The sequence below is a fragment of the Phaenicophaeus curvirostris genome, chromosome 11 (assembly GCF_032191515.1).
Source record: "Phaenicophaeus curvirostris isolate KB17595 chromosome 11, BPBGC_Pcur_1.0, whole genome shotgun sequence".
Taxonomy (NCBI): Eukaryota; Metazoa; Chordata; class Aves; order Cuculiformes; family Cuculidae; genus Phaenicophaeus; species Phaenicophaeus curvirostris.
Window position 1 is genome coordinate 19,147,028 of NC_091402.1, and position 16,648 is coordinate 19,163,675.

At 46.2% G+C, this 16,648-nt stretch overlaps 1 protein-coding gene across 2 annotated transcripts; it reads left to right on the forward strand.

Moving 5' to 3' along the window:
• Nucleotides 1–494: 494 nt before the first annotated feature.
• Nucleotides 495–14,935, forward strand: WNT5A (Wnt family member 5A). 2 transcript variants are annotated; one of them, XM_069865437.1, is made up of 5 exons: nt 495–767; nt 3,938–4,071; nt 5,193–5,458; nt 10,222–10,514; nt 12,095–14,935. In XM_069865437.1, exons 1-5 carry the CDS (start codon nt 762–764, stop codon nt 12,551–12,553), a joined length of 1,158 nt encoding a protein of 385 aa, XP_069721538.1. In that variant the 5' UTR covers nt 495–761; the 3' UTR covers nt 12,554–14,935. The 2 variants fall into 2 exon arrangements, with proteins under 2 accessions (XP_069721538.1, XP_069721539.1); XM_069865438.1 differs by lacking the exon at nt 495–767 and adding an exon at nt 3,165–3,255.
• Nucleotides 14,936–16,648: the final 1,713 nt, after the last annotated feature.

Sequence of the window (16,648 nt, forward strand, 5' to 3'; positions counted from 1 at the left end):
GCGATGGATTGGGGACCCCGCAGCGCCTGAAGCCCCGGACTTCTCCCCTCCCCCTACTCGCAGGAGCAGTCGCCCCGTAAGACAGACACACGCGTGCACGAGCCCCCCCACCCTCCTCCTTCCCCGGTTGTGCAGAAACTTCTTCTTTTTTTTTTTTTTTTTCCTTTTGGTTTTCTTCTCGGTGTAAAATGGAGGGAGCCAGCAGCAGGCTGGCCCCGCGGCCGCCCGGCTCCGCGCAGCGCAGCCTTTAAGCGGGCGCGGGGGGTGCGCGCAGGGGGAGCCCCGCGGCGGCACCACCTGGGCTGGGGGGGGGGACACACGGACGGACGGACGGACGGATCGTCGCCTGCGGCGCTTTCGTTACCGCTTGTGAAGATTTTTTATTTGCTTCCGCGCAATCACGCCCACGGGCGCTCTGTGTGTGCGTGTGTTGGGTTGATTTTTTTTTTTTTTTCCTGGGGTTGGTTTTTTTTTTTTTTTTTTTTTTTTTTGGTGCCTCCGTCTTCTTCTTCTGCTGCTGGAAAGCCCTAATTACTGCGATTGCTGATGGACCTTGGAAAGAAGGCTGCACGGGTGCCCCGCTCCGCAGTCGGACGCGCTCAGCCCACGCCGGACGGAGCGAGCGCTCCCCGCCAGCCCCGCGGCTCGGGAGGAGGATACCGCCCGGCTCCTGCGAGCCAGGATTTTCCTTTCGCCTCGCCCTTTCCCCCTCCTGCTCTTCTTGGATTACTTGGCTGCTCTCGCTCGGTCATCCCGCGGCGATGGAGGTGAGTTCCGCGCGGGTGGCTCCAGCACCGCGGGCGCGCAGCAAGCTCGCCGGAGCTGCCGGGCTCCCCGCTTCGGATTAAAAAAAAAAAAAAAAAAAAAAGTTCTTTATTTCCCTTTTTTCCCACCCCTTTTTGAATTTCCCCCGCGAAAGGGGCTGCTGGGCTCGCTCTGCCCGGTGCCTCTTCCCGGCGGCGGCGGCGGCGGCTCCTACTGCGACTTTAAAGCCCTTTTCCCAAATTTCCCAAACTTTCCCGAGTTGAGTGGCGCTGGAGGAGCTCGGGGTCGGTGTTAATGGGGGCCTGTAGCTTTAAGGAGAGCTGGCTGGGGGCCAGCGGAGGACCCGGAGTCAGCGCCCCCCCCCCCCCCTTTTTTTTTTTTAATTTTATTCTAAGTTTCTGGAGATTATCACTCTGCATCTGCAGAGGGTCCCGCCTGGGTTAGAGCGGAGGAGCGCGGCGGGTCCCCCCCTTGGCGCTGCGAGGACTCCATGTTGGAAAGCCTGTCGGCTTTTTTTTTCTTTTTCCTTTTTTTTTTTTTTTTTGTGTCTTGTTTGTTTGTTTTTAATTGTCAATTGTATGTTAAATCGGTTTTGCGCTCCGAGAGGGTCACGGAGAGTTCAGCTGGGCTTTACCCCGGCCGGAGCGGGCGCGGAGGGGAGGATGGAGGGGAGGATGGAGGGGAGGATGGAGGGGAGGATGGAGGGGAGGATGGAGGGGAGGATGGAGGGGAGGATGGAGGTGCGTCTTAACCCCCCCCGGGAAAACTCTTCCCCCCTCCGGCTGGGGACCCAGGTGCGTGTCTTGCTCCGGGAAACCCAGGCTCGGCGGTCCCGGCTGGATGTGGAGCCGCAGCGGGGTTTACAGCCCCCTGGCTGCCCGCAGGTAGCGCTCCCAGAAAACCAGATGCCTCTCGCAGGCTTTCCAGACGCCCCGCGTAAAACAGGATCACAGGCGAGCCCGCGGCTGCAGGATCTGTAAAAACCTCGCTTTTCATCTCGGCAAAGAGCGCGGGCTCCGCATGGGGTGCATTAAATACCAAAAAAAAAAACAAAACCAAAAAAACCCAAAAAAAACAAAACAAAAAAAATCTCCGCGGCTCTACGAAGTTGAAAACGGTGGCTCGCCCTGCTGGTAGCCAGTGCTCCCCTGCTGCCTGCGCGTCTCGCCTCTTTTTTTGTTGTTGTTGGCGTTTCTTTTTGTTGGGTTGGGTTGGAGGGTTCGGCGCGCAGAGGGGCCGTGTCCCCGGCCGCTGCCCCGGGCGCAGGTGCCTCCTCCGGCCGCGCCGGGGAGGAGCGGGCGGTGCCGTCGGAGGGGCCGCTGCCGCCCGTCCCCCCGGCGCTGCGGCGGCCGAGGCCGCCCCCTGTCGGCCACGCGGCTCCCCGGGGGCCGCTGGGGGCCCAGCGCGACGGCAGCGGGGGGCGAGGGGGCACCCGAGCCCTTTCCTCCCCTCCTCAGCCCGGAGCTGGCGGCGGGGTCGGTGCCCCGGGCTCCGCCCGCCCCGTCGGGGCTGCTCGTGGGGGTCCCGCTCGGGCACCGGCGGCTCCAACCTGCTCGGGCAGTTCCGTGACGTTTCTTCATTGTTATTATTATTATTCCTGTTACTATTTTAAGAACTAACATGAAATAAAACCCCCAGCGCGTCGGCTCCTCGCACACCTTGCTTCGCCTTTTCCTTAACGCACCCACGGCTTTCGCGTCTTTCCCGCATCTTTCCAGGGATTGATCCCAGCTAAACGGGTGGGATCTGCAGCGGGAGAGCCGTCTCCGTTCTCGCACCGAGCCGTGAGGAGCCGGGGCTGCCCCGGGACGGAGGTTTCAGCCCCGCGGAGGCTCCGCTCCCCGGCTCCGGGGAGGCTTGGGCTGAGCCCGAGCTGCCTTCGCGCTCCTCTCCTCCCGGCCCTTCGCAAACAGAAATAAATTAGAATTAAGAGCACCTTCAATTCAGCATTAAGGGCTTTTTGAGAATGAATAGGGAGCCCCCAAGTGTCGAAATGTTTTGGGTTTGTTTTTTTTTTTTTTTGGTTTTTTTTTCCCTCCTTCCGAGGGGAGGGGAAATAAAAAACCGTGAATGGCACTGGTTAGCGAGTTAGAGAGTCCCGTGTGAGGGCGCAGACGGGGATCGCGGGACCTGCTGTCGGGGGAAGCGTTTGACTTCCAAGCCGGCAGCCTGGTGGTTGCAGGGGGCTGGGTCGGGACTCCGAACCGGTTCCTTGGCGTTCCCGGTACCTCCCCGGGCCGGTCCCGGTCCCGGCGGGGCGCGGGGGCTGCCGTCGGGGCTGCCTCGGCGATCGCGGGGAGCAGCGGGGCTGCGAGATGCTTTAGGGGGCGGTGGGGAAGGGCGAGGGCCGGTTGCCTCGTCCCCGGGTTTGGGAGCACCGACCCCCTCGTGGCCGCCCGTCTCCCTCTCTTCGGGTTCGCTTCTCCAAGCTGAAGCCAGCGGGAAAGGTTTCGTGTCCAGGATGCTGGCTCCGCGGCGGGCAGCGATGGGGTAATGACGGGTCCGGGGGTCGCCTGTACCCGCTGGCAGCGGGGATGGACGGGCAGGACGCGAGGATGGGGGTCCCGGTGTGCGGAGCATCCTCCGTCCCGGGGCTGGCTGGGGGGTCCCGGAGTGCGGAGCATCCTCCGTCCCGGGGCTGGTTTGGGGGTCCCGGAGTGCGGAGCATCCTCCATCCTGGGTCTGGCTGGGGGGTCTCGGAGTGCGGAGCATCCTCCGTCCCGGGGCTGGCTGGGGGGTCCCGGAGTGCGGAGCATCCTCCGTCCCGGGGCTGGGGAGGGGGGTCCGGAGCATCCTCCGTCCCGCGGCTGGTTGGGGGGGTCCCGGTGTGCGGAGTATCCTCCGTCCCGGGGCTGGAGAGTGTCCCGGTGTCCGGAGCAGCCGTCGGGCCGGGTCAGAGGGACGGGGTCGGTGCTGCGGCCGCCCCGGGAAGGCGGTGACCGCGGGGGGGGGGGGGGGGGGGTGCGGGGGGGGTGTGCGGGGGTGGGTTTTGCCCGGTGGAGCGGGAGCCGCGACTGTGCCTGGAGCTGCCACCAAAGCCTCGTCGGGGAGCAGGGCAGGCGAGTCAGAATCAAGTTAAAAGGGGCCCGGATACTTCCGTTGTTTAAACTTGAATGCTCGAAAATGGTCTGAGGAGCAATAAACAATCTGATCCTTTTTCTCCCCCCTCTAGAAATCCACTGCAGTATTAATCCAAGGAGGTGCTTTGGGGACAGTTGGCACTACAATGGCTTCTCAGTACCTCGTAGTGGCTCTGGCTGTTTTCTCCTCTTTTACCCAGGTTGTAATAGAAGCCAGCTCTTGGTGGTAAGCATCTCGTATCAGCTCGATTTTAAAAGGGGGTGTCAAGATCTGCTTGATGAAATGTCTATTTACTTCTTCTGCGCGTTGTTTCTGCGGGAGGACCGCGTGAAGGAGGCAGCAGGGGAGTGATGTTTTAGTTATTGTGCGCTGGGTAGTACAATGAACGGGTCTCTCGAATAAGTGTGCGACATCTCATGTTATAAAATTCGGTTTTTAGAATACTGTTAAGTAGTTTCTCTATGGATTTGATCATCTTTAAAGTATTAGAGTTGTCTCTCTTTTAGCAGACTCATTTCAGCTCTCTTGAATCAAATTTTGCATGTGTGGGAATGCTGATTTACAAGTAAAAATGTCATTTCTTTAAACTTTCACTTTGAACTTCAACGTAGTTTAAATGTTTATAAATATATTTTGTTACATTTAAATTTCTGCTTTGGCAAATTATCTGTTTCTGTATAGTGTACGATGCTGGGAGTTCTTGAAATAGGTGTTTCTTTGCTGTTTCGAGTGAGCCTTTTCAGATTAATGGCCACTTTTTAATTGAAATGTATCATGTGAAGAGCACTTTAAGAATTAAGAAAACAAAGTTGATTTTGTTTATAGTGAATGTACTTGCTCCTGTGTTTTCGTGTGTCGTTTGGAAGAAGCTAGAAGTAGTCTATAGCAAGTTTCTAACTTCTGGCTTGTTAAAGGCTTCCCTATTTGTTTATGGTAGAACAGATTGAAAAATCCAGACTTAAATCTAAAATATATATTAAAATAAACTGGGTTTCAGGGAGCTTTTTTTCATTTTTGCTTTACTTATTTTTCTGGCTTTGCAGCTGTTTGGAGCTTCTGTTACTTTTACTACATCCATTTAAGTTGTTAAAGGACTGCCTAGATGCTAGTATTCCAAGTCTACGTCTTATTTCAGTCCCTAATGTGTGGTGATAACCACACAGATGGGAATTAATAACTTCTGTGCTCTTTAAAACGAAATTTTCATATTTAAGTGTTTTTTTCCTCACCTGTTAGCAAAACCAGTTGTTGTTTACTTGTGTATAAGATATGGTTCTGTTTTGGGATTTATAATTTTTTTTTCTTTTGAGTCTTCTCTTTATTAACCCAAATCTTTCTTTATGCAGGTCTTTAGGGATGAACCCTATGAACCCCATGAACCCTGTTCAGATGTCAGAGGTGTATATAATAGGAGCCCAGCCACTGTGTAGCCAGCTAGCAGGGCTTTCCCAAGGACAGAAGAAACTCTGCCAGTTGTATCAGGACCATATGCAGTTCATTGGAGAGGGTGCAAAGACGGGAATTAAGGAATGCCAGTATCAGTTCAGACATAGAAGATGGAATTGCAGCACTGTGGACAACAACTCTGTTTTTGGCAGAGTCATGCAGATAGGTAGGAAGCAACATCTTTGTGATTAAACCCTTGTCTAGGAATATTTATGGCACATACTGTTCTTCGCTTGAAGCTCTTGCCGGGTTCTTACTGAGGACTGTAAATAATCAATTGTTTTTAAAAGTTGCCGAAGAAGTTGAATTATTTTTAGCTGGAGGTGATTTCCCACTACTGTCCAGTCATGTGTTTTGGAAAACAAAGTAGGAATATATATTTGCGTGTAGGAATAGAGGAGGAAGGAAAATGTGGCCCTGAAATCTCCTTTTAGAAAACCTGAGACGAAGTGAAGGCAACCTAAGAGAATTAAAACCAGCAGCGTCTTGTAAAATTAAAGTTGTCCATGTCTAGTTCCAAAGTTGGCAGCTGCATAATAAATTGCTCTTGGGCTGGAGGTTAACTGAAAATTACTGCTCTGTCTATTAGCGTTTGTAGGCAATCCCTTTTGTCTTGTTTCCAGATACGGTGACTTTTTTCTCTTTTTGAGAAAGGTGGATTTATGTTTAAAATACTGTAACAGGGTAATTTTTAGGAAATTAGTTCTGTCAGGACAAAATGTGTCATTGTCCTCGTGACTCGCACTTAATGTAGTCACATCGCTGGCAAGAGAGACAGATTCCTGTTTAATGCCTTATCACAGTGTGGTGGGCACCCACCCCTTCCCTATCAGATCCTCTTTGAAACCTGCTTCTTGAATGCTTACGTGCTGCCTGCCTTTCCTGTCATCTAAGGACCTTATTGTATTTCAAAGTTCTTGACAAAATTTTAATCAGTGCTGTTGAGCTGGGTCTGTGGTGAAACCTTCCTCTGACTTTCCCAAATCGGATTGTAACCAACTGGGTGACAGTCGTGATCTTTCACGTAGTTATTGGTGCGCTGGCAAACCTCAGCAGTGCTTTTTAGTTGGAGATGTATAGTAAAGCTTTTATGTTAGTGTTTTTTCTGACCTGCTTTATAAAAATAAAGTTTTAAAATCAGACTCAAGCTAGGTTAATCTGTAGAAGGGCGAACTCCAGTTAAGGTTGAAGGAAGGCATCAATTCACATTTGGTCTCATTTTTGTTAAAAGAAGTTTTTCTTTGGAGATGGTCAGACAAATCGTAAAAATCTATTGCATAAAAGTATGTAATTGAAACAGCTGATTTTAGATAAACAACCTTCCCTAGGCTTTTTGCAAGCACAGTATCAATCACCTTGTAGAGTTTGTTTGGTTTTTTCACCTTACCCAAACAAAAGTATAGAAGCACGTGAAACATGGAAGAAAACTTTCTGTACACCTTTCTGTTCTAGTAATCTAGTAAATGTCAGAAAAATAATCTGTTTAAAATTTAGACCTTCATCCTTCAACCCTTATATATTAACCAAGCAAGTGAAAATGAGCTTAAAGAGACTATTGATGTGAAGAGACGTACAGGATTTGGCCCATGATTTGTGTTGTCTGTCTCTGCCCTCCCCGAGCATGACAGATCTATTTAAAGGTGGTTTCTTTCAAGTTAAATAACTTTGCCGCACCCTTCTGCTGAATATGATGGTATTAGCTGATGTCTACACAGCAATTCATCATGTAATTAAGCCACTTATTCTAATTGCAGATGGAAGCAAGGTTAATAGCCATATTTGGTTGGTGAAAAGCCTAAAGAGCGTATTCCCTGAGAACAAGAAAGGTGTTGTGGGTAACAGTTGTATTATTTCATGCTGACCTTTGGTAATGGCCAGTCGCTGTTCGTCTGAGTGGTAGGAAAACTGGATGCTTTGAGAGCCTGATTTAATTTTACTTCGGCTCGCCGTACCCTGGTTTGTTGGGGCTGTCGGATCCGATGTGAGAACACAGTGTGCACACAGGTTGGGAGGATTTTGAGCTAAGGATGTGCTGCTGCTGGCTGCGCAGAGAGCGCCTGAGCACAGCACTGACTGACAGCCCAGTAATTACCCCAGTGGATAAATGGACAGTCTTTCTTCCAGGATTTATCCTGCGAGGTTAGCTAAAGCTGTACAAATAAACCCAGCATTGGGTTTGGAAACTTGCTCTGTGGCTCATTGAACTGCAAAAATTTTAGAGCTTTTGTTCTCTGCTGCTTTCCTTTGCTGCTGGTCCCCAGGTCAGGCCATGGTCCTCACTGCCTTCCCCACTTTGCGCCACCTCCTGGCTTTGCAGCTGGCCCTGGGCTGGCTGCACTTGGGTTTTGCAAACAGCTGAGGAGTGCTAACATGAAATAAAATAACTGGATCCTCTCCAAACAGCTCGCTGTAGTTAGGGTCCGGTTTATTCATGCCTGCTGCCTGACGTTGAAGGCTTTTAAAATACAAGACAAAGAACATTTTCTTTCTTATGTTCAGGTATAAAAAAAAAGTTGTTCTGCTCTTGCCGACTTATTCATATCAAGTGTAAAGCTCAGCTCCTTGCTCGGTGGGTGGCTTCTTACAGTATGTGTATATTGAACAGTTCCATTTCTATGTTTTATATGTATGGGAGAGAGGGGATTCAAACATATTTGGAATGTGTGTTTCCTTGCCATGGCTACAATAGAGAGAAATACTGGGCTGTGGGAAAAGACAGATATGTTTGACAGTGAAGGAAAGCACAGTTGTGCCTAAAGACTTTAAAAAAAAAAAAAAAAGAAAGAAAAAAAAATTCAGAGTAACTCATCCATGTGGAACCATCACGCTTAATGTGTTCCTGGGGCCAACGACTTGAGACAGTGTTGGCTTACGACCTGCAGGGGCTTGAAATCTGCTTCAGCAGCTGATACTATTTTGTAATTTGCCTAAGTGCTCAAGGGGGAAACTTGGGGGGAAACTCTCCTTTCTGTACCCCAGACTTTCCTCTCATTTGCACTGAGAGTAAATTCTTTAAGATGTGTTCCAGAGTAATAATGAAAACTAGTCAAAAAAAGTCAGCTTTATGAGTTTAAACCCTGCAATAAATGGTGTAGTTAACCATGTGAAAGCATGAGCTAACTAAACATGAAAAAGAGTAAAACCGAACGGAAGAGGCGAGTCCTGTGGTCCAAAGCAGACCACGTTTCTTTCCTCTCAATCTAGTGGAAATTTTGCTTAAGGAATTAATCCAAAAATGTGTGTTATAGAACAAATGGGAACATTAAAATCTGTATGAGGTTCCCTCTGCTACAGTTTGCAGTAAATGCAAGGCATAAGTCACTGTATAAAGCCAAATCTTTTTTAACTAAACAGGCTACTCCTGTAACCCTTTATGCCCATAGTTCATGTACTTCCATGAACAGGTGTCTGTGAGAATAGACCATTGCAAGTGATGGAGCAAAGTGCTTCCCATCTTCCTTAAATCTGATCTTTCCCAACACAAGACTTCTGATTTTTCCTATTTAAAACCAGCATCTATGACCGAAAGTAATCCAGTGGATGACAGCAGTTATATTAACAAAGCTACTCTGAGCATTGGGTCATCTTGATGTTAAATATGAACCAGACTGCAAATTATTTGTGTTCCTGAAGTGCTTGGAAGATCCTATTAGATTTGACCTGTTATGGTAGGTCTTATGCAAAGAGTTTCTACCTCAAAATGTTGCTGCCTAAATACATATGGTACGTCTAAAACACAGCCTTTAAAAGCCCTGATTTTGCAAAGGCCTGTGCTGTTCCCTGAGAAAAATCTTGTAAAAATCAAGATTAAAAACTAGCTTGATCTATTGATTGGACTAAAGCTCAAGAATAAAACTTAACTCATGCAAAGAGGAAAAAAAGGGATTTTTAGGCTATCCTTAGTCATTCTGGGTATCGTTATTGGAAAAGACCCAGTGGGATGCTGTCTCTTAAGATGAAAAACAAACTTCAAGTGAGCTCTCTGTGGTTTTTTTTTGGTTTGTTTGTTTTTGAAAGCCTCTGTAGTTGTAGTCAGGATTTGTGGCACCCTTGGAAAAGCAATAGGAGAAGTTGGGCTCTAAATAAAGGTGAGACTAGATACTGTCAAAAGGCTGGTACGTGGCCATATCTTGCATTGTGGGTATTGTAACTTTTTCTTCTGAAAATTTGAAACTCAGTGTTTTCAATTTCCATTTAAGGGCACCAGATGCAGTAGAAAACCTTCAAGGCTGCCTTGTGCCAAGGTTTTTTTCTTCCCTGTAATTTGTAAAGATGATTGTCCATGGACTCACTTGCGATGTTCACATGAGCTAGAGTGTTGGATACTAAACAGCACAGGTTGTCTTTAGTTTTAAATAGCCTCCTACAGATGTGCCTGGCTTATGCATAGGGTGAAAAGTTCTGTGTTATTCTGCTGCACATTTCTTTTGATGCTAGGAGGCTCTGTAAAACACTGTAACTTTAAATAAATTGAAACAAGTGGGTGAAGTGCATAAATCATGTTTGAGAAGTAGTAATTTAAGAACCAGACTTTAAAAAGTTGTATTTAACATCTCTTTTTTTCTGAAAGACAAGGAGTCTTGTTTCCCTTTCTGCCCCTCTACTGCAGGCACAGTTGCGTTGTCCCTGCTGGCATCACGCTCCAGCCTTGATTCACCTCCTCCCTGCTCCCTCATCCAGGCTTTCACCATCATGAATGAGGAGCGATGCCTGCTCTTCGCAAACACCTTGGCTGCCCTGATAGATTGATTTCACTTGGGTTTTTTCAGCGTGAAGATATTTTGAGGAGCGTAGTTCAGGGTTACTCTGTTTTTTAGTAGATGAATGAATTTTGGTAGCTCCCGGAGAGCCTTTGCCCTCCTGGCTCGTGGGTGGGCAGGGAGCAGCGTGCTTGGGCTCTCACCTAACAGTGCTTCTCTTTTCACGCAGGCAGCCGGGAGACGGCGTTCACCTACGCGGTGAGCGCAGCCGGGGTGGTCAACGCCATGAGCCGTGCGTGTCGGGAGGGCGAGCTCTCCTCCTGTGGCTGCAGCCGAGCAGCGCGACCCAAGGACTTGCCCCGGGACTGGCTTTGGGGTGGCTGTGGGGATAACATCGAGTACGGATACCGCTTCGCCAAGGAGTTCGTTGATGCCCGGGAGCGTGAGAGAGTTTACCAGAGAGGCTCCTACGAGAGCGCCCGCATCATGATGAACCTACACAACAACGAGGCGGGGAGAAGAGTAAGTAGCCACGAAGCAGCACGTTCCTCTGCTCATGTCGTCATCCTTCCTTTTGGGGAAAGACACGTCTTGGCAGGGCAAGAGCAGCACTGGGGAGAAACCAGCCACCAACGTCAAGAAAACAGCGAATACAGGGTGTAGGTGGACGGGGAGTGTATGAATTTGTGTTGCTTCTGGTTGTCTGACAGCCCTGTTGCCTTCCCCATGGGAAAAAATGGGACCAAAATGTGCTGTGTTTCCTTCCGTAATTGTTTTAATTAAAAGTGCCTTGCTTGCTGTGGATTCTCTGTAGAACAGAATTGTACTAGTTCATATTTCCAACCAGGACAGTGTGTGTTGGAGGGAAGAGGGATGCACTGGGCTCCCTAGGCTGGATTTGTGCCACAGGATTGTTCTGAATTTTTTTTTTTTTTTTATTTCCCTGCTTTAAGAGGATGTGTAAAGCTCCTCCATATTATTAGAAAACATGGCCTTGTGTGGTTAAACATGTCTTTATGGTTTCTTTAATCTCGAAAATGCCATAAATGAATGGGTGTAAACTTTTCTTTTTTTAATAGTCTGATATGAAGAGCCAAAATCATTATTTTCGTAGAACTTGAAGTGCCAGAAGTAGGCGGCTGGAGACTTTACACTTGTGTTCTAAGGTGAAGAAGGATGAAAGATAATTGAGAATTAATAGTATTTAAATGTGAGAGGAGGGTGTCTGAAAGCAATGGACAGGCCAACTTACCATTAGCAGGAAGAAAAATGACACTTTCGCAGTTGCTTATGGAGACTCAAGCAGTTTTTTCCTTCCTCAGCCTCATCTTTGCAGTGCCATTTGGCAGCATTAAGACTCTCTGCAACTGCTGGGTGGAAGTTGTCTACAGTATCATCTAATGTGTCAGACCCCAGGATTTTTGGGGCAGTGTCAACACTGACTCTTATTTCTGTTTGTACAGGGCAAATGACTAATATTTCCCTGCCAAGCTTTGTAAGGAGGATATTGCTGTGTAGCTCTGTCTCCTACCCATAGGTGTTTGGGGGTTTCTTTTTGGATGAAGTCTCTCTCGCAAAGCAATATTTGGGATAGGAGGAGGATGCTGAGCCAAAAGCAGACAATCGGCTGCAGCTGAGCCAGGAGCAAGAAGAATCTTAACTCTTTCCCTAATTGCAGCCTCAAGCAGAGATCAATAGCGAGAGTAACTCAGACAGAAAATAAAGGGATGTTTTACATTTCTGAATGAAACAGCAAAATCCTTTGCTGGCGTGAGAGCGAATTCCTAAAATTTGACTGCAGCCTGAGTGATGCTGCTGTCTGGGCTCTGTGTGCGCTGTTGCGGCTGGCTCTGTGGTGGGGAGAGACTAGTGCGAGCATCCACCCCCTCCTTCTGGCTAACGGGGTTGCTGGGCGTGCACGTGTGTCGGATCACTTGCTCTTCCTTTCTAGCATATTGCAGGAGGGAAGAGGATGCTCAGGCGAATATTACGGAGGGGCAAGTGGGAATGTGACAGAGGGCAGGAATTGAAGGGACTTAATACTTTCACAGCCACTCTGATCTTTCACCATCCTTTTTGCTTTCTCTCCCTGGCTCCTCCAGACTGTGTACAACCTGGCTGACGTGGCCTGTAAGTGCCATGGGGTGTCTGGTTCCTGTAGCCTGAAGACCTGTTGGCTGCAGCTCGCCGATTTCCGCAAGGTGGGCGATGCCCTGAAGGAGAAGTACGATAGCGCGGCTGCCATGAAACTCAACAGCCGGGGCAAGCTGGTGCAAGTGAACAGCCGCTTCAACGCACCCACCATCCACGACCTGGTCTACATCGATCCCAGCCCCGACTACTGCGTGCGCAACGAGAGCACCGGGTCCCTGGGCACCCAGGGCCGCCTTTGCAATAAGACCTCGGAGGGCATGGACGGCTGTGAACTCATGTGCTGCGGCCGTGGGTACGACCAGTTCAAGACGGTGCAACGGGAGCGCTGTCACTGCAAGTTCCACTGGTGCTGCTACGTGAAATGCAAGTTGTGCACAGAGATCGTGGACCAATTCGTGTGCAAATAGGGGACGGATGAGGTGGGAGGAACTACAGCCGCCTGCCAGCGAGGGGTGCAAGCCCCTCTCCCTTTACACAGGACTATCTCCACTTTATTTATAGAGTCCAGCGAGTTGTCGTCTTCTTTTAAAAAAATTAAAAAAAAAAAAAAAAAGGGAGGGGGAGGGAAGGAAAAAGAATAAAAAAGGAAAGAAAAATACAAAGGTTGTAAAGAGAAGTGCCTGGAAACCCTCTCTGCGTCCAACCCAGAACTGTGTGTGGTTTGTATTTTTGGCAATAATAGGGGAGAACCTGAGAATATTTATTTTACAAAGTAAAAAAAAAAAATAATTGACTTTTCTTAAAAACAATAGAGTAGTTTGAGGGGAAAATCCAGCATACCCTAATTTAGTCCCATGGGACGTGATACATGTGCTGTAGGCAGAGCAACCATGTAATGTGCTTGGGTTGTTAGAACAACCCTTACGGATGTGAGGGACACACAGACCTGTCCGTGACTTTCAGATTCAGACACTAGAAGTTATTAGAATATAAAGCTGTTCAGTGCATTTAGGGCTCTGTAAATAAGAGGTGGTAATATTCGTCACAAAGTGCAGCGTCAGTTGTATATCTGAATGTTACCACTTAAGTATGCAAAGTCATCGGAGGGGAAAGAGCAAAGGATCGTAAAGGCTTAAACTGTGCTATTCCTGAGTCACTGTGTCTGCTTCCAGAACCTAGCAAGACCAAAAAACCAAAAAAACCTGCCTTGACTAATAATGAAGATATTCTTCAAGGCACAATTTGGCCTTATTAGCTAATTATGACGTTGGGAGTGTCTCATCTCACAGAGCAGCTCTTCTCTGGTACCGAGTATGGAGAGCAGCTGCGGTGCAGACTGCGTGAAGCACTGTAGCTGGGTGGAGTGGGGCTGCATGCTTGCAAACAGTTTTGGTGTCCCAGCTTTCAAAGCCCATAGAAAATAGAATTCCCCAAATTTGAAAATGCCTAAAAAATGGTGTAATAACTGGCTGTCTTTTGAAACGCAGCTTGACAAATCACTCCTCTAATTTTATGTGAGAAAATAAATCATTAGATATCCACTCTTGGAATGATTGGTTTTTACATCTTGTTTTTGCAGATTTTGGGAACGCTTTCACTCAAGGAGACAATAGTTTCATATTTAAATAACATTAACTGATTATTATAGTTCAAAGAAGTGTTGCAGCAATACCAAATTTATCATCCTATGTCTTTATACACATGCTTTAGATAATATATTGCAGATATACACTACAACTGTTCAGACTATACTTGAGCAGTTACATATATATGGGAGAACTGTGGTCTGCTGGTGTCTGATATTTCAGAGCTTTTTGTACATATTTTAATGATTTAAGAAATAATAAAACTTCTAAATTACAGGGGCAGTTCATCCCCCATTTTCTTTTTCCGATCTCTTCAGGTTTTTAGATTGATTCTAACCTTTTGGTGGTTTCTTTTATTATTTTTTTTTCAAGCTTTTATAATTAAAAAGTTTTAAGGATAATCACAAAGAAGCCTCTTCCCGGCTGTAGGTGGTTGTTCGAGGCAGCACCCCGCACTTGAATTGATGCTGGTGTGGAGATGGCTTCTATTCCACTGTCATGTTTAGGGCATTATTGATTATTGCTGAAAGGAGACACCTTCCAACTCTAAAATGTGCTGCATTTGGCCGTTGCTTTTCAGGTTTTGAAATGGAAATAATTATTTGTTGAACAATATGCGTTCCCCCTCAACGCTGTGTATTTACACAGGATTTCATCAGTGATTCAATGCCTTTTTCCAATTCAGTCCCATCCAACAAGTTAAAGAAAATGGTTTTGCGAATACCAAGTGAGGAAATCTTTCACTTTAGCCTAGTTGTACTAAAGCCTTAACTTTTCACGAGCCTTTAAGCTGTATCATTAAGTTCATCTTGATCATTTATCAGCTTCTTAAATGGCGCTTTATTGCTCTTAATTTATTGTACAAGGACATATTTACCCCTCATCTTCAGATGTTTGCAAAGAATATCTTTAAAGTAAGATAAATAAATAAAGCACTAATTCATTGAACATGTCACTTTGGTTTTTATTGTACAGAAACCATGGTAATTTTTTTTTCGTTTGCTGAATCACCTCATTCCCTTTTTTAGTGACTTTTGCCTGAGCAGAACTGAATCTCATGATCCTAGCTATTAAAACACTATTTAATGTAAAATATTTTACTTGTCATTCAGATATGTAAATCTTCTATGTCCTTTCCTCTGTTCTGTACATTTAATGTACATATTTCTGTCTTGCGTGATTTGTATATTTCACTGGTTTAAAAAAAAAAAAAGAAAGGATTATGCCATAATGGAAGATAGACTATAAAAATAAAACTTTGGTTGTATATTGGGAAGTGGTTTTAATTATCTTTCAGAGGAGGGTTTGTTAAAACAATGAACAGAGTTGATTTTTAAATTTACTACGTGGTAAAACCGGGAAGCAATTGCTCGCCAAGCATACCAAGTCCATCGTGAAGTTTTATTTCTATATTAAGAAGACATACAGATGTAACTGCTTCATAAATGGAAGGAAAAAGAACCCAAATCCCTGCAACAGTGGAGTTGAAAGCGTTTTAGAGATGGGTAAGTACTTAACTGATAGTGCATAGGGACCCGAGTTAATGTTATTTGTGTACATACGGCTTGCAGGGCTGCTGGTAGCGAGGCCTGATCCTGGGAACATCTTTCTTCAGTGATGGCAACAGGATCCTGGTGTGAGCAAAGGTTTCCAATGCGGAAAAGTGTTCGGGACTGGGTTTTGTGCGGTTGGGGTTGCGCATGTGCTCGCTGGTGATGAGGTTCCCCCTGGTCCGGCTCTGCTGGAGCTGCAAGGTGAAAGCTCCCCGTTTTTTCCTTGGACTCCTTGCCCAGAAATTGAGTGTGTGTGGAGGGAGGAATCCTTAAAAAAAAAAAAAAAGGCAAAGTACAATGAAGTATAAGTAGTAAGGAAGTAAAGCAGAAAATGAAAATTAATGTAAAACCCAAGCCTTCTGTTTTGAGAGTAGCTTTTCTTTGAACTGATTTCCTGAGTAAGTCATAATTTTTTTCTGCTATATGGAGCTTGATAAATTAGTGGCCTTTCTCTACCTCTCTTCTGCTTTTCTTCTTCTTTTTTTTTTTTTTTCCTCAAGGATAACCTTCTAACATATCGAAACTCCTTCTGGCTGCCAAGAATGTATTATCCCACAAACCAGTAGACCAACATCGTGTGTTTAAAATAGCGATTCTGGGCAAATGCAACGTTCTGTGGTCCTATTACTGACATCTGGTTCAGTTTTCCTTCACTTGTATATTGACCAGTATTCTTTATTGCAAAAACACAGCCCCTATTTAGGAAAGTCAGCATTTTTTTGGACTGGATTCTATTCAAGCTCTTCCCAATAACAGAAAAGTTACAAAAAATTTTCTTTATTGGCAGCAGTAAATATCTGTATTCAAGATAGTCATTATGAGCTCAGATGCAAGAGAATTGTTTTTAATTTGAAGCAAAGTTTATCTGTTTAATTTTGTTAAAAAATGCTGTTATGCCCTGGTTCAGGATCTTGAATTTTTAGTAATTTCTTTAAATCTTTATGTTCAGTTATAGCTTTGTCAATACTGATTTTCACCCTGTTTCTCCAAAATACTGAAGCCCAGGTGTTAGCAGGAAGCATACCTGGAACGAGGAAGAAACTTGAAGAAGTGAACTGCAAGCAGAAATCAAGATAAACTTCTTCCTTTGTTAAGGATGTGTTTGATAGAATTATCTTACGACGATGATACAAAACTTGTAGAAATCGGTACGGAAGCTGACAGAAAGCCTGCTTGCCTTTGGGTAAGGATTCCTGAGAAATATTATCGAAACTGTTAGGATATTCACTGTAAATGGGTGGGTTTGCTGAGTCAGGAAAGGCATCTAGTTTTTTCTGCCAGACTATAGATAGAGGAAACTATGAAAACAAAGGGCAAAACCAGAGCTTTCAAAAATATAGATAAATAAATTTGTATAGAGCTTATGCATGTTTTTGTTGACTCTCGTAGTCTTAGAGTTGATTATCTATTACTGAAGTCATTT

Excerpts from the sequence above, each read along its gene's own strand:
- WNT5A (XM_069865437.1), top strand. Across the intron at positions 4,072-5,192 it reads ATAGAAGCCAGCTCTTGGTG|GTCTTTAGGGATGAACCCTA; the intron begins GTAAGCATCTCG and ends TTCTTTATGCAG. Across the intron at positions 5,459-10,221 it reads TGGCAGAGTCATGCAGATAG|GCAGCCGGGAGACGGCGTTC; the intron begins GTAGGAAGCAAC and ends CTTTTCACGCAG.